The 20,959-nt window shown below is 46.4% G+C and overlaps 7 protein-coding genes across 24 annotated transcripts in view; 4 read left to right on the top strand and 3 right to left on the bottom strand.

The window, feature by feature from the left end:
• LOC1279145 (sodium bicarbonate cotransporter 3) overlaps nt 1-4,567 on the top strand; it is a 37,060-nt gene extending 32,493 nt beyond the window's left edge. For 13 of the 15 annotated variants that reach the window (XM_061657962.1, XM_061657963.1, XM_061657969.1 and 10 more), the window contains 3 exons: nt 917-1,098; nt 2,218-2,320; nt 3,754-4,567. In XM_061657962.1, coding sequence (XP_061513946.1) covers nt 917-1,098; nt 2,218-2,320; nt 3,754-3,930 — 462 coding nt within the window. In that variant the 3' untranslated portion in view covers nt 3,931-4,567. The other 2 variants (XM_061657975.1, XM_061657972.1) reach the window with 1 other exon arrangement.
• Nucleotides 4,556-7,219, bottom strand: LOC1279146 (elongation factor G, mitochondrial). The gene is made up of 2 exons (XM_318822.5): nt 7,020-7,219; nt 4,556-6,911 (listed from the first exon to the last, which is right to left on the bottom strand). Exons 1-2 carry the CDS (start codon nt 7,080-7,082, stop codon nt 4,740-4,742), a joined length of 2,235 nt encoding a protein of 744 aa, XP_318822.5. The 5' UTR covers nt 7,083-7,219; the 3' UTR covers nt 4,556-4,739.
• Nucleotides 7,220-7,484: 265 nt separating this feature from the next.
• On the top strand, nt 7,485-8,615 carry LOC1279147 (thioredoxin domain-containing protein 17). Its single transcript, XM_318823.5, has 3 exons — nt 7,485-7,846; nt 8,052-8,130; nt 8,233-8,615. Exons 1-3 carry the CDS (start codon nt 7,672-7,674, stop codon nt 8,384-8,386), a joined length of 408 nt encoding a protein of 135 aa, XP_318823.3. The 5' UTR covers nt 7,485-7,671; the 3' UTR covers nt 8,387-8,615.
• Nucleotides 8,418-11,049, bottom strand: LOC1279148 (vacuolar protein sorting-associated protein 52 homolog). The gene is made up of 4 exons (XM_318824.3): nt 9,775-11,049; nt 9,579-9,697; nt 9,392-9,512; nt 8,418-9,305 (listed from the first exon to the last, which is right to left on the bottom strand). Exons 1-4 carry the CDS (start codon nt 10,885-10,887, stop codon nt 8,676-8,678), a joined length of 1,983 nt encoding a protein of 660 aa, XP_318824.3. The 5' UTR covers nt 10,888-11,049; the 3' UTR covers nt 8,418-8,675.
• A 68-nt stretch (nt 11,050-11,117) lies between these two features.
• LOC1279149 (tRNA (guanine(26)-N(2))-dimethyltransferase) lies at nt 11,118-14,398 on the top strand. The gene is made up of 4 exons (XM_318825.5): nt 11,118-11,501; nt 11,576-11,763; nt 12,736-13,815; nt 13,900-14,398. Exons 1-4 carry the CDS (start codon nt 11,139-11,141, stop codon nt 14,063-14,065), a joined length of 1,797 nt encoding a protein of 598 aa, XP_318825.5. The 5' UTR covers nt 11,118-11,138; the 3' UTR covers nt 14,066-14,398.
• A 67-nt stretch (nt 14,399-14,465) lies between these two features.
• LOC3292056 (cilia- and flagella-associated protein 276) lies at nt 14,466-17,759 on the top strand. The gene is made up of 2 exons (XM_553588.2): nt 14,466-14,688; nt 14,767-17,759. The coding sequence occupies exons 1-2, from the start codon at nt 14,471-14,473 to the stop codon at nt 15,077-15,079; spliced, it is 531 nt and encodes a 176-aa protein (XP_553588.2). The 5' UTR covers nt 14,466-14,470; the 3' UTR covers nt 15,080-17,759.
• Nucleotides 15,176-20,931, bottom strand: LOC1279150 (serine/arginine-rich splicing factor 2). 4 transcript variants are annotated; one of them, XR_009766108.1, is made up of 5 exons: nt 20,646-20,931; nt 20,186-20,316; nt 19,762-20,106; nt 19,607-19,683; nt 15,176-16,553 (listed from the first exon to the last, which is right to left on the bottom strand). XR_009766108.1 is itself a non-coding variant. In XM_061657979.1 (4 exons), the coding sequence occupies exons 1-3, from the start codon at nt 20,697-20,699 to the stop codon at nt 19,788-19,790; spliced, it is 504 nt and encodes a 167-aa protein (XP_061513963.1). In that variant the 5' UTR covers nt 20,700-20,900; the 3' UTR covers nt 15,176-19,683; nt 19,762-19,787. The 4 variants fall into 4 exon arrangements, 1 of the variants encoding a protein (XP_061513963.1); XR_009766109.1 differs by having other exon boundaries at nt 15,176-18,853; nt 20,646-20,925; XR_009766110.1 differs by having other exon boundaries at nt 15,176-16,569; nt 20,646-20,900.
• Between the last annotated feature and the right edge of the window lie 28 nt (nt 20,932-20,959).

Here is a 20,959-nt window from a genome sequence, read left to right on the forward strand (position 1 = left end):
TATCATGGATTAGAGTAAAAAATAAGAAAATAATGGAAAAAATAAGTTTTTTTGGAAAACTTGATATTTGTTGGAGTCATAAAAACATAATTACTAAAACTATTGAACAAGAACATTCGTTACAAGCGGAGGTTTATAGTAACTGCATGTAGCTGTGTATATGGTTATTATCATTTCACAATTGATATCGAAATAACTATCCCTTTTTCATCTTTATCCGAAACATCAGACCCTCTTTCAGACAACACATGTTAAAAAAATTACTGTCATTTAAAAAAAAATGACAAAAACTACAATGTATTCGATGTTTAGTTTGAAGATCAACTTACAGTATAAACTGTAAAACTTCGGGTAAATTACAGTAGCGTTTTTATAATTATGTTTTTGTTTGTTTCAATTGTCACAGTATGTCAGCACTCAAAACCACAACTCATGCTTTACTTATTATAATTTAATCTACACTTCTTTCACCTTTTCAAACATTTCAATTTACTCTCTCCTCGACAGGAAAACCTAAATCTACTAACAGCACAGCGAACACAAATCATCGTTACTAACCACTAAACCATTTTGTGGATTGCTCCTTTATCTATCTGTTTGAAAATTACTTACCTTCTCTGCATGCGCCTTTCAAAGCCTTGATACTAAAAGATACCAAACGATGCACGAGCACGCATTACGAACGCAGGAAAATCCTTTTAATTTCACAAACCCCTTTCTCCACCATCACCATGACACAAAAGACGACGCTAACAAAAAACTGGACGCGCTCCTTTCCACACGCTTTGCCACCAAACATCGACCACTGACAGCATTTCTCCAACTAACCGCGCGGGACATGGCCAGTGGATATTTGAAGCATCCACCTGTTTTCTCGTTGCACCTTTTTACGTCACTCCCACCCATTCCCAAACAGGACTCTGGACAGCATTCGGCGGACAATCTGCAGCTACCGCTGGAAAATGGCACCGTGAACGAGAAAGGCAAGATCAACATATCGGAAGAGGTCAACCGGACGACCATCTGGAAGCAGGTCAACAACTGCAATGTGCTCTTCACCAAGAAACAAACCCCCGTGAAACATTCGCAACAGCAATTGTAAGTGAAAGGGTGTCAGTGGGAAAACGATGGTTATTAACTGTTCTAACTAGAGATAAATAACTCTGATTTTGATTCATGGTTCTGAATAGATCTATGAAATAAATAAATTTATACAAATATCAAAGTTTTATATTCATGATTTTTTTTTAATTCATGAATCTCTGTGGATTCATGAATATAAAAATAATCTAAAAATTCATGAATCTCTAAAAATTCAAGAATCTTTAAAGGTTCCTGATTCATACGGTATTCAATAATATAAGAATATTGTTGAATTTCAGTAGATTTATAAATCTAAAATCATTTATAAAGCTTTATGTTTGTCATAATTAACCTGTAGCCTCGATAGAACATAAATCTCTAAAGATGCTTGAATCTCTTGTAGAAATGGGTAGCACTAATCCAGATGCATGAATCTGAATGAATCTTTAACACTCTGGGTGCTGCGGCGATCGATTTCGATCGACTCTCAGCAGACAGTATCGCAGCGGGACGAAAGAGAGAGAACATAATGCAGAAGCGGAATCGCCTCTAGTGATTGGAAAAATGAAGTTTTCTGGAATCGATTCCAGAATCGATATCGGCTACGGAATCGGCCGGAATTGGTTCGGGAATCGGATCCGAAATCAGAATCGGTTTCGAAACGGAGTCGGTTTCGGCATCTCCATAAAAATAGGCGTTTGGATCCAATGATACTACGTATTGATAACCGCTAAGAATCAAAATTTACTTGTAAACGATCCATTCTCTTCGAGATTCCCGGACTGATTTCGTATCTGAAACATCTTATTTCAATTTTAAGAACTGATTCTCATTCTGGAGCAAATTCCATTTCTGGAGTCAATCCTGATTCCGTTATCGGTGCCTAAGCTCAAAGTGTTAAAGTGCATCCATGAATCTGAATCTTTACCCTCATGAATATCGAAAGATTCGTGAGCTTTCTAGTGATTTATAAATATTTTTTAGAGCTTCATATGAATCTGAAAAGATTCTTTTGATATTCGATTAGAGATTCAAATCACTCGTCACCAAAGATTAACATAATTAAATCAGAAAAAAATCATAAAGCAGAACACTAGTTTTAACTACTCTACATCTTTCTCCCACTCATTGCAGATCTAAATTGAGTGAAACTGAAAAAAGACTGTCCACCATGCGGGAGGAAGATGAGGTGGCGGATGAACCGAGTCGTCAATTAAGTCACCAGAAGAGGACACAGGTCTAACGATTTTCCGCACGTTTCGCTGGCTCATGTGTCTGTGCTTGGTCTGTCTGTGTGTCTATCTGTATGTGTGCGTTTAGTACCTACATTTTAAGCTCAGCGCCATTATCCATTGCATTCAAGTGCATCCTTGTGTTAGAAGTCCCGGCTTTAGCAAAGTATACTAATACAAGATACTAACAAACTACTCAATTCCTTTGAAGTGAAGACGCTAGAAAGAGAGAGAGAGCGAGAGAGAGAGCGCGCGAGATAAAGAAAGAAAATGCCACTACAAACACAGATCGATTAGAGCACCTTCACAGACACCCAAACACATAAACACACACACACACACACACACCAACACAGGCCGCTGAAACCTGGCGAATACTAACATCCGACCACTTCCTTACACCCTCTAAGTATTAAAATCAGTCCGATTTTGTGGAAATTGTACGTAACTGCATCCCGTGGATGGTTTTTGTGAGTGTGTCTGTTAGCAAAAATTAGCAACAGTTTGTATTCGAATGAAATATTCTTGCAATAGATCAGCGCAGTTTTGGATGAAAATGGATGGCTTTCAAGTAGGCAATACACTAGAGCGTGCTGATTAAGTTACTAGTAGTGCATTTTAAAAAAGCAAATAGCGAAGGCTTGCATAAATGGGGCTACCTCTTTATTTCACATTGTTTCACTGCATATTTACATTACATTGTAAAAAAATAGGCAATTTAAACATTTCGTTCCATTTGCATTGCATTACACGATGTTAATCAGTTGTACAATTTGTTTAAACGTTTAATGCACATCACTGTAATTCCAACTCTGACGATCACCATTACACTGTTTTTTTGAGTCATTTTCCAATCTTAACTACATTATTCAACAAACAAATATTTTTTTAACAGCACAGATATCACAAATGTGCAACTGATGTTGAAAAATATCCCACGTACGTTGAATAATTATGTTTACATTGGAAACTGACCTGCAGAGACCTGTGTAAGACATGCACCCTCTGTTGATAGATATTTTATTCAAAATTGTGTTTAATGTTTCATAGCAGGGCATAATTTAAATCCATTTTTTTCCATTACTTCATTGTTGAAAACCTACCTAAACGTAAAATAGTATTGTGCTTCATAGTTTAGCACACACTTAGAGCATAGCGTGGAAACCAATTTCGTCCCTTTTTCGTACACTGTGACGTCCATTAAAACAAAATAGAGAAGAAAAAAACGCAAATCATTCAATCACCATAGTAACCCACCCGATTGCTACCCTTACGTATTATTATTATTAACACTATTAGTATTAGCGCTAGGCTCGTGTAAACCCGTTTGCGCGTTACCCATTGTTCGCTCGTTACCACGTGTCCAGCCGTTACACCACACGCGTTGTTTGTAACTCTAAAATTGGCCTACCCAAAAACAAATCAATAATTATTACAGAAAATGAAGCGCGAGTTTTGGATGAACTCCCGGTCGGGTAGCAGCAATGGTCGTGCCAATAGCAATAATAGCGCCAGCAGTACCACCGCCGCCGCCGGAGGGAAGATCGTTTGCGCCGAGGAGTCTGCTGCGCTAAGCCGCGGAAGTAGCAAGAGTGCTTCCGAGACGCAGGTATAAAATGGGATGTTTTAAATGCCACGTTGTAGGATATTGTTGGGGTTTTTTTGTAGTATCAAATGGAGAGAGAGAGAGAGCGAGAGAAAGTAAGAGAAAGAGAGAAAAAGCACCATGGATCCTTTTACAGATCGATTAGGCAAATTTGTACGAGATTACAGGAAAGGAAGTTGAGAAGTGTGCTTTAGGCGGCATGCAGGCGAGATCTTCGGTACATACCGCAGGAGTTCCAGAGTTTCGGGCGAATAATAGCCGACTAGACAATTTATCTACCCTCCTAAACATGTATTCTTTGCAGGATACACTTTTTAAATACACAAATTTACAACCCAAAAGACTATAGCAAAAGGACGAAAATAAGAAAGCAAAAAAGATAGGTTGAGGCAGAGAGAAAAAGTGGGTGTGCGAATCGAACAGGAAGAGTCAATCAACCCCATCAGCATTTGTGAGTGTGAGGTTTAGCATTTTTTCTAGAACGTAAGGAACATTCTATAATACAAGAAAAAGAAACCCGGCTTTTCCGACCCACCCCTACTTTCTGTCTAGGACAATTTGCAAAACCATGTAAAACTAAAATTCCAATGGATAAATCAATATCACACTGGTAATAAAAATCACACATTTATAATAAGGTTAATAAGGATCTTTTTTTTTTTTTTCTTTTTTTTTGAATGATTTATTTCTCCCCTGTTGCGGGGGAATTCCGTCGTGTACCAAATAATGTCGCCTTAAATAATGTTTAAACTTAACACACTCGAATTATTTACAGATTGATTACTTCCACGATCTCTCTCCCACATCCACACCACATTTTAGTTCTTCTTCTTCTGCTTCTTGTCGACCACCAGGCCCTGCGACACCTGGTACTCGTGGCACAGCTTTTCCTGCACCTCGGGCATACAGGGCGAGTAGCGGCTATACTCCATGCTAAACTCACCCTTGCCCTGCGTGCTCGAGCGCAGCTCACCGGCGTACCCGAACATGTCGTTCAGCGGCACCTCCGCGTACACGGTAAACCAACCCTCGGCACCCTCCGTACCCGTAATGATACCGTGCCGCTTGTTCAGCTGCCCAATCACCGTGCCCTGGAACTCTTCCGGTGCCGTCACCTCCACCATCATGATCGGTTCCAGTATCTGCCAGCTACCGTTTTCGAACACACTCTTGATGGCGCCCTGGGCCGCCAGCATGAACGCAAGTTCGCTCGAGTCTACGATGTGGTGGGCACCGTCCTGCAGGCGGAACTTAATGCCGGACAGCTTGTGGCCCGATAGGAGACCCTTTTCCGCCATCTGGCGGAATCCTTTCTCGATACCGGGGATGAACTGTTTCGGCACATTCGTGCCCATCGTTTCGTCCACGAACTCGATCGTGGTGTTTTGGTGCGGTGGCAGCGGTTCCAGTATTCCCGAAACGCGCGCATACTGTCCTTGTCCGCCGGACTGCTTCTTGTGCAGATAGTCAAACTCGCACGGTCCGATGAGGGTTTCGCGGAACGCTACCTTGGGCTTGCCGAGCGTTACCGGACAGTTGTACTCGCGCTCCATGCGCTGGGCGTAGATTTCGAGATGCAGCTCACCCATACCCGAGACGAGCGTTTCCTTCACGTCCGCGTCGTACTCGAAGTGGAACGTTGGATCTTCCTTGGTGAAGCGCGCGATCGCTTTGGCGAAGTTGTCACGATCCTTCGAGTTGGTCGGTTTGATTGCCATCGACACGACCGGATCGGGTACGAAAATCGATTCCATCGACAGTTCCAGCTTTGGATTGGTGACGAACGTATCGCCCGATGCACAGTCGACACCGAACAGTGCGAAAATGTCCCCAGCGTACACCTCGTTCACGTCCTCCATTTGGTTGGAGTGTAGCCGGACCAGCCGTGCTAGGCGAATCTTTTTGCCCGACCGTGTGTTGAAAATGTTGTCGCCCTTGCGCAGCACGCCCTGATAGCAGCGCAGATAGGTCAGCTGACCGAACCGGCCAGCCTCCAGCTTGAACGCTAACCCAACGAACGGATCCTTTCCATCGCGAGCCGGATTCAGCGGCACCTTCTGCGGTTCTTCGTCCTTCTTCTCAACCAGCGCCACATTCTCGACCTCTCCCGGGTGGGGCAGATAGTCCAGCACCGCGTCCAGCAGCGGCTGAACGCCCTTATTCTTGAGCGCCGTACCGACGAGCACTGGCGTAAAGGCACGCTTCAGCGTCGACCGTCGAATCGCACCCATAATGTCGTCCACCGTCGCCTCCCGCTCCTCCAGGAACAGTTCGCCAATCTTTTCGTCCACGTTCGATAAATGTTCGATCAGTTCCTGTCTTCGTTCCGCGCTCTCCGTGCGCATATCGGCCGGAATTTCATCCTCCCGTATTTTCAGCCCATACGGTTCCTCGAAGTACAGTGCACGCTGTTTGACGAGGTCGATCACACCCTTGCAGTTACTTTCCACCCCAATCGGCAGCTGCACGAACGCTGCGTTGTGGTTCAGCTTGGAGCGCATCTGGCCAAGCACCCGGTACGGATTGGCCCCGGACCGGTCGAGCTTGTTGATGAACGCCAAGCACGGCACATTGTAGCGCTTCATCTGCCGGTTCACGGTGAGCGTTTGGCTCTGGACACCGCCGACACTGCACAGCACCAGCACCGCACCGTCCAGCACGCGCAGGGCACGTTCCACCTCGACCGTAAAGTCGACGTGCCCGGGCGTATCGATGATGTTGATGTTGTGATCCTTCCAGATCGTGTACGTCGCGGCCGACTGGATCGTGATACCACGCTGCCGCTCCAGCTCCATCGAGTCCATCGTAGCACCCACGTTGTCCTTGCCCTTCACCTCGTGCATCTCCTTGATGCGCCCGGTGTAGAACAGGATGCGCTCGGTCAGCGTCGTCTTGCCGCTGTCGATGTGTGCCGAGATGCCGATGTTGCGAATCTTTTCCAGCTGCTTGTGCTCCGCAAACGTTGCATGGCTGGAGAATGATTTCACGTTCTGCGCGCCGGGGACAATGGGGACGAGACGGAATGGAAATTATATAATCTCGCAATGGAAATGGTGAACCCACCCTTTCAATGGTGAAAAATGAAACAGCAAACTTACCTCCAGAAACGATTTAGCGGCAGCTAGCGAGCAGCGCGAACGTATCAAATTGCTGATAGTCATCCTGTCTGGGATTCGATCGGCAAAGAAAACTTATCGAAAACTGCGCTCGCTTTACGCAATTTGGGATAATACCGGCACCACCTTGCACCAAGGAACAAGACAAAACAACAAACCGCATGCGACAAACGTCAAATTCACAAGGGGTTGCCCAAATAACAAAATCATCACTGTACCTGGCCAAGGAGTATAGATAGCTCAAGATGAGACAATTCCAATTGTATTTTTGCACACATTTAATTTCTCAGTACTATTTTCCTGTATGCTTTAAAACTTATTCAGTCATTAAAATACATTTCAACAACTAAAATCATGAAAAACATCAAAAAAAAAAGATAAAAATATCAGACCAAACTTCAAACTTCTTGACAGCATTGACAACTCTTCCAGTAACCCTGCAATGGAACGCACAGCCTTCATTCCCCCATAAAAACAACAGAAAGTGGTTGCCCTTCCCAGCAGTGTGTTGCGGTTGCACAACAAAAGGAGTGTTCCCTGTGTATCCTGCGATAGGGATAAAAGGCTAAAATATAAGTTAAAAAGTGTTCAAAAGTGCCTTCGCATCAATATCCCATTCCGTTTCCCCTAGTGAATGCGTGCTAGTCTTGTGCGGTTTGCAAAGATGGTAGTAAAGCATAAGGTGACCGGGTATGAGGAGTTCACGAAGCTGGCCGAAAGTTTGGAAAGCACCGGCGAACCGGTGCACATTCTGTTCACCGGCAGCAAGGATGAGAACGGGGAAAGCTGGTGTCCGTACTGTGTGAAGGGTAAGTGGATGTGGGCTTCGGGGCTGGCTATCCGACCGCTACAACCACTCTCCACCAACCATCATCATCATCATCATGAAGCACGCAGATAAGATTAATCATTAATGAATGTCTCCCGGAGGAATCGATATGCCCGTGCATAGCGGACGTTGATGGGTCACCGCAGTCGCTTATCAATTTGTCTGTGTCTCTTTTTTCCATACAGCCGCACCTGTCGTCACGAAGGCGCTGGAATCTGCGCCGGAGAAGAGCCACTTCATCACGGTAGAAATCGAGCGTCCATTGTGAGTAAACGCGCAAAGCGGAAGTAGGCAGTGCGGGATGTGATGTCACCCACGGGAATGACGGTGCACATTTGCTTATCCGCTTTATGTTTTTACTTTTAGCTGGAAAGATCTGAACTGCCCGTACCGTAAGGATCCACGGACCCATCTGGTGTTTCTGCCTACGCTGCTGCGATGGCGATCGCCCCAGCGGCTGGACGGTTCCCAGTGTGCCAACGCTGATCTGGTTGATATGTTGTTCCAGGATGAAGACTAGAGAGAGAGACAGAGAGAGCGAGACGACCATGTTCGGGAATGTGTAAAGTTACAAGGAGTTTATTACGAAAATCATTTTTGAAACTCGTTGCTGCTGCAGCGTGACCAATCTCTCGCCTACGGCCACGTCCTTTTCGGTGCAATAGGTTTTGTGTGTCCTTGTATTTTTTTATTCCACCATACAACCAATAATAAATAAAACAAAATGAAGTACGTAAGTCATCGCTCTAGCTAATGTGTATGCTACTATATGGTAATGTTTCCGAAAACACAATCCTGCTTGCTCCCGTCTAGAAGTTGCTCTTATACTTCTTCACCTCGATCATTATCACATGAATGTTTACCAGCTGTGCCCGCGCATTCGGTGTCAGCAGTTTGTAGAACTTGTGATAGTATTGCACGAGCTGGGCCAGCGCAAGCTGCAGCAGCTGCGACCCGGTCAACAGCGATGGGAATGATAGAAACACCTCACGGTTAAGCTCCTCGAGCGACTTCTTCCAGTTGGCACTAAAGTTTGCCACCAGCTGTAACGAACGGCGCTCCTGGCGCTTCAGCTCCTCCGTCTGCTCCTTATCGCGCATCTGCTCACAGTCCTTCACGAACTGTATGATGCCGCCCAGATGGGGCGCTAGAATTTCCTCCACATACTCGGCACTCCGCGTGCTCAGCAATTCGCGGAACGCTTCCGCCTCCTTCGAGTTGTCTCGCGTGCGTTCCATCAGCACGCCGAGCACCAGATCGTAGTTGTTAATTAAATAGATCAGCTGTTCCTTGCGCGTGGTGAAAATGGCCGCCATACGCAGCATGAAACACTTTACCTCTTCCTGCAGTTCGAGCAGCATGTGGCTAACCAGCTCGTTCGGGAAGTTTTCCGTAATGCCCACGATGGCGGCAGAAAATTCCGCGTACCGGCGCGTTATCTGAAACGGTAAATTTAAATAATTCGTGTAAGACGGGGGGCTATCCTCCGCCTATGCCAATCCGATCCATCCGATCGGCCGCTTACATAGTGTGGTCCAGTTTCTTTGGGGAATTTGGTCGGATCACAGTCCTGGATGCTTTGAATGTTCATACGAAACACCTGCTCAAATCGGGGCCAGATCACAGCATGCAAGTTGTCCCAATATCTTCAAAAGGAGAATCATTCAATGGATTATTAATTGTACTCCGAGATGAGAGAATGCTGCTCATACTTGTCCAACGCAGGAACGCATCTTTTGTGGCACATCAGCTGATACCGGAAGCATAGCTGGATGCACAGGAACAGTGCTATCGTATCGTAACAATCTTGCACGTAGGTTTCCAGATTTTTCTATAAAATTTAGACAAAAATGACAAACAAGTGTTTAAAATCACAACGCAACAGACGCTGCTGCTCATCTTCCTTACAATTAACAGTGCGGTCGTTTTTCCCATGATCTGATTAAACAGCTCCTGTGCCTGCGCTCCCCGCACGATGAAAAAGTCCGTCACAAACAGATACTCCCGGCAGGCATTGTCCACCAGCGCGTACTGCTCTGACCGGAACAGGGCTTCGTACGCGTACCGGAACTTTTGCTGCGCGTGCGGCACAATGATCGGTGCCTCGAGCTGCTGATTAAGTACTTCGCCCCGGTCGCCGATTGAAAACACCGTGCTCTTGTTCTTCAGCGAGCTCGTCTTGGAAAAGATACCCTTCGGCCCGGAATCATCCAGCCCCATCAGATCGTCCTTCGATACGGCTTCCTCGAACTTGAGCGAGCCCAGCCGCGTCGAGTAGCTCTTAAAGTAGCTGTAGTAAATCTTGCTCATCGTGTCGACGTACTCGTTGCAGATCTCCTGCGCCACGGTCCGCTCGTTCGACAGAATAAACTCGAAGAAAAACTTGTACTTCAGCATCGCGTTCTGCGGAATCTGATAGTTGGCCATCGGTTTGCGGAACTTGTAGATCTGCTCCATCAGGTAGAGGCGCAGCTTGCTCATCGCTTTAATCTTCAGCTTCTGCAGCACGTCGCTCACGTCCTGCGACGATTTGCTCTCCTTAAAGTTAAGCTCCTTCATCAGGTTCAGCTTGTGGTTCAGTTCGTTCAGATGCGCCACAAACTCTTTCTCCGTCACCGGGCTGTCCATGATGCAGCTAACCATCTCCTCCGGCACGGCCATATCCTCGATGAACTGCGAGATTTGCGCCCGTATCGACTGCCGGTTGGTGAGCTGCACCGACATCGAGACGGACTTTTTCTGCAGCGACGTGATCTCGGTGCTGATGTTGTTCAGCGCATCCTGTATGTCCATCAGCATCGACTCCATCCGCTCCAGTATGTTCGACGTGTTGCCGATCTGGTTGTGCAGGTTGGCAATGTTTTGGCTCTCCTTGATGTAATCATCGATGGACCGATTCTCCACCTCCTTGAACTCCTTCTCGATCTGGGCCGCATACTGGCGCAGATCCGTGCCCGTTTTGAGAATCTCCTGCACCTCATCGTCCTCGATCTGTTCGCCGATCAGGACCGCCTCAGCCATTGTGATTTTAAATCTCCGCAGCAACACCACCACCAGCTGATAACATAAAACAAATATGCTAGGAATTTATCTTTTGTTGATTGTGGGAAGAAAACTGTGCCATAATTTGTGCCCTCCCCCTCCCGAATACATTCCAACTGCCAACGCATGACACTTGCTACGCCCAAGGTTTAGAGAGAGAAAAAGTGCCACACAAACAAAACAGGGTGATCCGATGAGTTTCGGTCATCTTTCTATGCGTCATCGCGTTCATGGCACGTGCGATCTTGTTTACGTGTGGTGCGGTACGATTTGCAGCAAAACACCGGCTCGCTAGGAATTTGGTGCCCTTTCCAGTGAAGATACATTCCCGTACACTAACCACCATGGCTGAGGGTGATGCAAAAACGGGTTCGCTGAAAACGATACGCGAAGGCAGCGCGGAAATACTTGTCGCCGAGCATGTGTTCTACAACCCAGTGCAGGAATTTAATCGTGATTTGAGCATCTGCGTGCTGACCACCTTCTCGCGGATTTACCAAAGGGAAAAGAGCGCCGAACGGCAACGAAAGAATGCATCGGACGATGCGACGAACGGAGTCGATACCAAGCTCGAGGCAGGTGTGAAGCATGAGGTAAGCGTGTAAACAGTAATGAAAACCCATTAAAACATCTCCATAATAAAACCCTTTTTTCCCTCCCTTTTCAGAATGGATTACGCATCCTGGAGGCGCTGTCGGCGACGGGACTGCGCAGCATACGTTATGCGAAAGAAATTCCGGGCGTCAAGGAAATCATAGCAAACGACCTATCCAAGTCAGCGGTGGAATCGATCGAGCAGAATGTGAAGCACAATCAGATAGAGCATCTAATCACACCCAGCTACAATGATGCGATGTAAGCTTTGATCGGTTCCTGTAGCGGAATTTGGGGCAAGTGTGCCATACGGGGCAAGAGTGCCACCAAGCATTTTTCCTTAAAAACTTAAGTTTGATGATCAATTGTGTATACAGTTGGTTCCTTTCCAATGACTAGGTATACTGAGCCGAATTTCATATAGACCAATCGATATTTCCCATTGTTTTGAACTGATTTATATTGAGTTTAAAAAATTGAGCAGAATATTATAATTTTTTAATCCAACCAAATAAGCTCTCAAAAATCATGCGAACAATCAACCGAGAAAATTTTTACACCACCGTATAGCTGAGGAAACGTGAATTTTTTTGTGGGGTTAGTTGAAAAAAACTTTCTTTTTGTCACTGAAAAATTCAATTTCAAAAAAGTTACAACTTTTGGGGCAAGTGTGCCATCTCTGTTTGGGGCAAGTGTGCCACCATCTTTCATAGGCGCGAGCTGTCAAAAATGTAAACATTGTTGTAGCGTGCTGCGGAATGGTGCGCTATTGTAAGCGGATTCCACGCCAGAAAAACAGAACAGTAAAAAAAACCATATTGTGGTACAATTGGTGGTCAAAAAGGGTTCATTGGTGACTAAATACATGTAGGAATACATACACTAGTGGTACAAACGTAATAATTTCCAATTATCTAAGAAATACGGTTATTTTAACCAGGTGGCCGTCTTGCCCCATACGAGTGGCACTCTTGCCCCTTAGCCCAAAAAACAACGTCTTTTTGGACCCTTTTTAAAACGCTTCAAAAACTATGTTGTTTGCACTTTTTTCAAGCGAAATTCATTTATAAGTGAGGAAATAGATGTAAAATGGTTATGAGATTTAAATCGGCTTTTGAAAAACACGTTTTAGTGAGTTATAACTTGAAATGCTTAAGGTGGCACACTTGCCCCAAGTTCCGCTACTACAAATATCAAGTTATTTGTTTAACATCTTCATCACTACTTCCACAGGACGCTTATGTACATGTCGACCAAACCGGAACAACGCTTCACCGCGATCGATCTCGATCCGTACGGCCATCCGACGCGCTTCCTGGACGGAGCAGTTCAAAGTATTGAGGACGGTGGACTGCTGCTCATCACCGCGACCGATATGGCCGTTTTGGCTGGCAACACACCGGAAGCGTGCTACGTCAAGTATGGTTCGGTGCCGCTCAAAACGAAAGCCTGCCACGAGATGGCGTTGCGCATTCTGCTTCGCTGCATCGAAACGACGGCCACGCGGTACGGCCGCTACATGAAACCATTGCTCAGCATATCGGCCGATTTCTATATACGCGTGTTTGTACGCATTTACACCGGCCAGTACGCGTGCAAGAAGAGCAGCAGCAAGCAATCGATGGTGTTCCAGTGTACGGGCTGTGAGGCACTCACCCTGCAACCGCTGGGCATTCTCAAGCCGAACCCGACCGAGGCGAACCCGCAGCAGATCAAGTTTGGCATACCGACCGGTCCGTTTGTCGGCAGCCGGTGTGAGCATTGCAACCATCAGCACCACATGGGCGGTCCGATATGGTCGGCTCCGTTGCACGATGAGCAGTTCTTGGCCGAGCTGCTGCAGACGGTGGAGCAGGAGGATTCAAAGCGATTGACGACGATCCGGCGCATCTATGGCACGCTGACGGTGATCCGAGAGGAGCTGCACGATGTGCCACTGTACTACACGCTGGACCGCATGTGTGGCATACTGAAGCTGGAATCGATCGGAATGCTAAAGCTACGGTCCGCGCTGCTGCATGCCGGCTTTCGGGTGTCCTACTCCCACGCCTGCCGTACCTCAATCAAAACCGATGCACCGATCGGTGTGCTGTGGGACATTTTGCGCTGCTGGCATCGGTTACACCCAGTTAAGGCTGACCGGTTTCTGGAGGGCGTACCGCTGACGGCCATTTTACGAAAAGAACCGGCCAAAGTGTACAATACCGATGAAATACACCCGGATGCGAACCCGCCCAGCCGGAAGGAATCGTTGAGCCGGTTCCCGGAGAATCCTGCCGCCCACTGGGGCCCTGGAACGCGGGCGACACAAATGTACGTTGCGTTGTATCGACCGTGTTCGAACGTGAAGGAGTGAACATTAAATCATGCCATTCTTTTCGATTCCTTCTTTTCTAGGGTAAGCGACAACAAAATGCTAAAGAGTGCCCAAAATCAGAATAAGCGGAAGCAAAAACGAACTCCCAAAGGAAACTCCGCTGAGGAGGAGTCGCAGAATGATGTCAAGGCCGATAGCGAATCGCCGGAGAGAAAGGTACCGAAAACGATTACTACGGACTGCTAAAAGGGGGGAGCGTCAGTTACTATGGAAATGCGACCGGAAGTTGCATGCGTCGGTATGGTAATGTTCCACCACACAGCCCTGTGTGCGTTGCGTACAGGAGAAGGGTGGAGCAAAATCGATTTAACACATCCTTTCAACATGCCTATGCATCATCTAACCTTACCGACCGCTAGTATCGCCGCACTGTTGCTATATCGTAGAAGGCGATAGGTTTCAATGTTGCCTGAGCCAATCCAAACTCGTCTAGCAGGCTTTGGGGGCCAGAAAGTACTGTATCGAGTGCGGGAAAGTGAATTTTTATTAGGAAACGAATAAATCTTGAGAACTTGTTAACCGTCTGGTTGTTTTGCATTTAAATCTGAAAGTTGATTTTGAGTGAAGTGGTTTCCTCTACGTTAAAAGGCAATGGTGCAGAAACAACCGAAAACACCAATAAAGCGCGAACGAAACGAAGAACACATTCCCTGCATCGAAGGCGAAGGAGTCTACCGGAAGCCGCTACCAGTACCACCGGAAACACAGCCCTCAAAACGATGGTCCGATTCGTTGCCACCTAATGAACGTGTGTTCTACCACCAAACGCTGAGTTCGGCAAGGCGTGCAGCTCACTTCGCTAACCATGGGTATGTTATGCCTCCTTGTGGTCGTAACTCTGCCAGTTGAGAAAGCCAATTTAAAAAGGAAATTGTTAACATTTCCAGCCAAATACCAGTAGATTCTCTCGATATTACGCTAGCCGCCCAGTACAACCACTCGGACGATCTGTTTCTCGGCAAGAATGACGTTGTGCTGCAGGAAGAAACGCTGGGCCGGAACACGTTCCGTCGGCTCCGCAACACACGTGATTTGAGTCCGGAAAAAATCATCCCACTCAAGCATCCACTCCTTATCGGTGGGCTGAAGGAGAAGGCTTCGCCGAACAGTGTCAAATTGATGAATACCGGACCGCACACACCGTTGACGAATCCTGGCTATTCGCGCCAGTCCGGGGATGGAAATTTCTTCAATTATTAAAACTCGACGACGCAGCAGCAGAAGTTCGATGTACGAAATTTATCTTGCAATTATGTCAGCTTTGATGTTGAAAGTAAAAAATTAACACGTGTGCAATAGAGTTGTCGTTTATCTTTATTTGATCATTTTATATATACCTGGCCACATAGGGTGTCGTGCTCAGGGCACAACTCAATGTGAACCGCTACAATTAGCACTACTACAGATAACAGAGCGGATTGAAAATGAAAGCGTTTTATTTTCGAAAATCTTTACTCGTCGCCAATCGCGTCTTTTTAAATCATAATTAGAGCTTTACTTCTGAAAAACTAACCCTAACCGCCATGGGTGTCCTTGAATCATCGTACATTTTGCGGACTAAACACAACCGTTTCTGTTCTAAGAGCAATTCTCAGAACTTATGGATTGTGAAATATATACGCGAAAAAGTACAGTAAAGTTCCCCTTTTTATCGGCCGATATCTTCAAAACCATTGGCACGAGTGTTTTTGCCTTCGTTAGTTGCTTTGAATTATAAAACAGTGCACAATTCTTGCTTTGAACCGAGTGTATGTGTGTGTTTATAAAAGCCATAAGCACACATTCCCGCAGCCCCTAGAAAATATAAAAGCAGCCGTCTGCCGCTGGCTTTGTAAGGTACAATCTGTACGAATTTACTGCTTAAATATGATCTCTCCCTCTCTCTCTGCTGTTGCTTCTTGTTATCAAGAACTATATTGAAAGACATAAAGCTGATGGAAATTTACAAAAACGTAAGTATATTAAAACACCATTCCATTCCCAGGGCGGCCACCAAACAATACATATTCTGCACTTACCGTGACCGTTTTCTCTGCTTGCTTGCATGCGCTGCTACAGTTTTCTGATAATGTGTAATAATGTTGCTAAAGAAAGTAAGTAAAACACAGCTCCAGCCGACGTTGATGAGTGGCCACCGAGGGAAGGGAATACAGGTGTACGAAAATGCCGTGGAATTTAACTAGTATTACACCGCCGAACTGTGTTGATTTCGCTTCACTTTTGTCACGACGAAGATACTCGCTCTCCTATCTTAGTTGGTATGCAATTCAACTATGCGTACAATTGATACTTGAGAGAACGATGCAAAACGATTGAAATTGAAACGTTAGCTCCTTCTGCACACTCTGCAGTGGTGTACCGCAATTCACTCATTTAATTCTTTTTTTCTGTTTTTACGCAAACACGCAAGATTCAAACCAAATTCGCTCTTATTACAGTACTATTCCCTATTATACGCACCCAACCTTACGAAGTTAGTTACACGCATTGTCCCCAGTGAGTGTGTGTTGTTAAATGGTCGTATCCTGTTGTTCCAAGCAGAAATGAAGAGCGCTTCCGTCGGTCGAAGAGTTGGGAATGGTACACACACACTCTCGTGTACGCGGATAACGTTGTGTCTCTCATGTTGATTGTTGCGCGGTTGTCAATTATTTGTATTAGTTGTGTGTTCAATCTGCAAAAACATAAAACTGCATACTGTTGGGAATTGTTCTAACTGGTTCATTCAGCATTGCTCGTCGACACGCCGAACAGGGGGAAGATAAGAAGTAATTGTACAGCTAAACGAAGAGAAAAATGTAACATCCGAAATAATGTCCAGAACTTAACCGCCGGCCAGCCTGTCCAGCAGGACGTGACTGTTTTCACGAGTGGCTCGTTGAAAACGCGTTTTGATCTGTTCATCACCCTCCATCCAATTCCATCTCCTTTCTCTGCTATCCAACCACCTTCTTCTGCTCTGCGCTGGAAATCAGTAGCTGTGCCGCAGTATAAACAGCTTATACACGATGTGTCACGCAATATAGAGCTGCCCGTGCAGTTACTGATGGCGGCACGAACCGATGAAAACAAGAGCACAACAACAGTACAACTATTGTTCAGAGACACATTGCTGTTTGTTGTGTGCTCTCCACCGAAGTGTGTTGTGTAGGAATCGCGTCGCCGCTGGTGCGTGCATTACCCCTCTCTGCTTCGATCTTCAAAGATCTTGTACGTCGAGTTTAGTTGTGCCTAACACGTTAGGCCGTTTCCTACACGGTCGCTCGCACAGCTGCTCGAGATGCTACAAAATGCGATCGTGCTTATGATCTGCTACTGTCGCTGCTACTGCTGCTGCTTTTACACTGCTACAGCGGCGTTGTCGTCTGCCCATACTTTACTCTAAAGGCCCCCAAAACTAGCAGGCTTTCCTCTCTTGTGCTGCTTTTATCAGCTCGCGCAACCAGCAGAAGTGTGAGCTCCAAAGAATCGCCAACACACACACACACACAGCCGTGGCTCGATGCGGTTTTCCATGCAATGATCTCCATCCTCACCCAGCCGTATTTGATCGCGTTGCCGTGCAAGTTCTTAAAGAAGATATCAGCAAACGGCAAACATATACACGTCTCGGTCCAGATCCGTCGTTACTAATCAGTTTAGGTGAAGCTTCTCCGTATTTGGAGGGGCATCTCCAACACCGCAAGACGGGACAGACATGTAAGGTAACACTGTTAAAAGCTCTATGGTACAATATAGTTATGTGTAAGTGTTAACGTGTGTGTGCATGCTTGTCGTTTGGAACCTCGAAAGCGGGATCCAACATTGTAGTGTTATGTTACAGAGATGTACAAACGTACAGAAAGAGATAAGCAGTGGCGAAACAATAAAAAAAACAAAACTAAAAGTAACACAATAACAGCATCTACTAGAGAGTAGAAGTAAGGGATTCTTGGAAATTGAGGAAAAGGATAGTCATACACACACATCCACACATCCACACACACACACACACTACTTCAGCTGGAAGAAAAGAAGAAGAGAAGAAAGACACGCAGAACACGAAGAAATCACGTTCGCCACAGACGAAACAGGACGGATTTTCTGGACGGACGGAGCACAAGCACACCAACAGTCTTCTCACGCCAGTTCAGGACCAGCAGCAGCAGCATCTAGAACACCGCCAACGCCACCCAGATGCAGCAGCGGTCCCCTCCAGCATCGCACCGAAACCGGAAACCCGCGGCCGGAACAGAAGCCGACGACACACATGCCACGTCTTCTTCCGCCTATCGCTTCTCCATTCGGCGGCCGATAAAAGCAGCGATCCGAGAGCATTGAGGCAGCACCGGGACAGGATAAACCGGAAACCGCCTGCCTGCAAATGGACCACACTCCGCCTTCGCTCTTCTATCCGAACAAGATCTACCTGCTGTCGAAGCGGATGGATGATTCGGAACTTTTGTCTCTTTTTTCCTAACGTTCCCACGGGCAAGTAGCGGACGATCGTCTGGACGCCGGGCCACTTCTCCAGCATCACCAGCGCGCTGCATCACCATTTTACCGGCCGCCGGGTACGGAATAACCCCGATACTCCTTAACGCCACCACAGCACGGCAAGCATTCGGTTCGTGAAGGGTTGCAGCTCAAGGATCAACATCTACGCCGCAACACCTGCCTGCATACATATCCCCTCGCTCAAACTGGCTCACAGCAGAACGCGGTGACGAACGGGACACTGACTGGCGGCAGATTGATCTCGCAGCAACGTTCTCCGCGTTCGCTGCCTCTCCTCCTTCATCCACACGCACGTTCGCCTTTCCGCTCCACTCTATCAGACAGAGAGAGAGAGAATGTGTGTGTCTTGTCTTGCCCAGCGAAAACTAGATGCAAAAAGGCGACAGCGTTTTGCAGAAGACACTCAGGAATGGAAAGCAGTTACCGGATGGGGCAATTCTGCGCTGGGAGGCAGCAGCTGCAAACCCGCAAGTTGCCCTATATGGTGAAACAGGTAGTTCATTTAGTACGAGCTAACGGTACTGGTGGGCTAAACAGATTGATACTGTGTTGGGTGTATTGTTCGCGCGGCCATTGCAACCGTGCGCGTTCGACATCGATTAGTATAAATTGAATCAAACAAACAGAACAAAAAGCAAGGGCTCAAAAAAGGCTGCACACAAGTGTGTCAGCGCGAAAAAAGCGTACCGAATATGTTCGGGTCGTTGTTACTAATACGAACGAAAAATAAAAACATAAAACATAAAGCGAAACTGTTTTAGTGAAGATTTAAACCGCGAGAAGAAGATCTTCCAGCAATCGGACGTATTCCGATGCATCATATGCCCGTTTGAGGCGGAACCACATACGGCCGTGGCAATCCGATTCAGAACGACTTATGTAAAAGTTTCCCAACTTCAACCGTAGCGTTCCTACATTCAACACCGCACTGAGAATGAGCGTTCGTTTTGTTTTTTTTTAAAGAAAGTGAGGCTTTGGTATGATGGCCGAAATTCTGAAGGGAAATTGGGTTACGAATACATCAGGAAGGTTTGAGAGGTTCTCAGTTGGTCATGAATTTCAACGAAGCCATACGTACGCTACACTACGGCTATATCAGATGTGGTTCGCATGTGTAGCAAACCACTGTGCAGGGTACTTATACCAATACAAAAACGTAGACCAACGAATTGAGTTCGCGAAGGGACAGGTAAGAGGGAAACAAACAAATAATGGGCTTCAATGTGTTACCTGGTTCCTATCCAGTGGACGTGTGTCGTCAGAATCAAAAAAATATTCCCATCTCACAACGATTGTAGATGGATGATCTGAAACGAGCATGAGAAATGCAATTAATATTAATCTGCAAATCTTGTCAAATGTAAAAATTTTAAACGGTAACATACCTTAATAAAATTTACACATCGTCTCACTAGTAGTGTCCACGTTCGGCAGGGCTGCGAGAGCGGGAATCCTTGCCGCGAGATGATTTACTGCCCGATCGGGAGCGCGGTGTACGGGACTTAGAGCGAGAGTACGAACGGCGCCGATGCTCGGGACTGCGAGACCGAGAGCGGCGACGGTGGCGTTCACGGGAGCGTCCCCGTTCACGACCGTTGTATCGGTTTCCGCGACGCTGTGGAGAAGTTGGCCGCCCGTAACGAGCCATTTGGACGCGGAGCTCCCTACCGTCCAACATGCGTCCGTCCATGGCGTCTAGTGCGTCTTCGGCATCACGCTTGTCATAGAATCTAATGCAAAGGGGCGGGAAAGAATGCATGTTGAACATAACCTTGAACGATTCCATTACGCCGAATCACACCAACTTACCGGACGAAGGCAAAGCCACGGCTTTCACGCGTGTGTCGATCGCGGGGAATGTAAATATCTCCGACTTCTCCGCAACGTTCAAACACCCGTCTCAAATCATCCGGTGTTGTGCGGTAGGTTAAGTTGTCGACCTGAAAAACAAACGCAGGCATAAGTACACACACACAGGATTCATTCCTGCAATGGTTTCCAGTTCATCTGCAACATATGCTACAATATGGAGGGATGTTATACCAGTTCTCGGTATGGCATGTCCAACTTTCTCCCTACTACGCATTAGCCAGCGTTCCCGTGGACGTGGCTTTCTAGCTTAGAGCCGTTGAGGGAAACACGACCCACCAACAGTTTAATCTCGGATAACTTTTAATCGCCTTCATGCAGCAGATAGGAACTACCGAGGTCATTTATGCCGTACACGAGATAAAGCAATGCATGGAAAAAAAAGATAATGGTCTCTTACCTTCAGTGAAATCATTCCATCTATTCTCGGAGGCGGACGTGCGTATCCACTCATTTTGATGGATTCCCCGAGTTGCCACTTATCCACAAGCGAGTAATAACGTTTTAAAACACTTTAATTAATCTGCCTAATATGTAAAGCGCCTGCAATCAAACAATATGCGGAGCTACGTGACCGAACTTCACGACGCGAGCTAGACCGATGAAAAATGGCTACCTTTCTCGGAGGACAAAATGGCTACCCAGAGTTTGCGCTACAACACAGCGGGTCGCCCCTAAGAACATCACAACTGACAACCATGTCTTTATAAATCA

This window comes from Anopheles gambiae, chromosome 3, assembly GCF_943734735.2.
Source record: "Anopheles gambiae chromosome 3, idAnoGambNW_F1_1, whole genome shotgun sequence".
NCBI classification, from domain to species: Eukaryota; Metazoa; Arthropoda; class Insecta; order Diptera; family Culicidae; genus Anopheles; species Anopheles gambiae.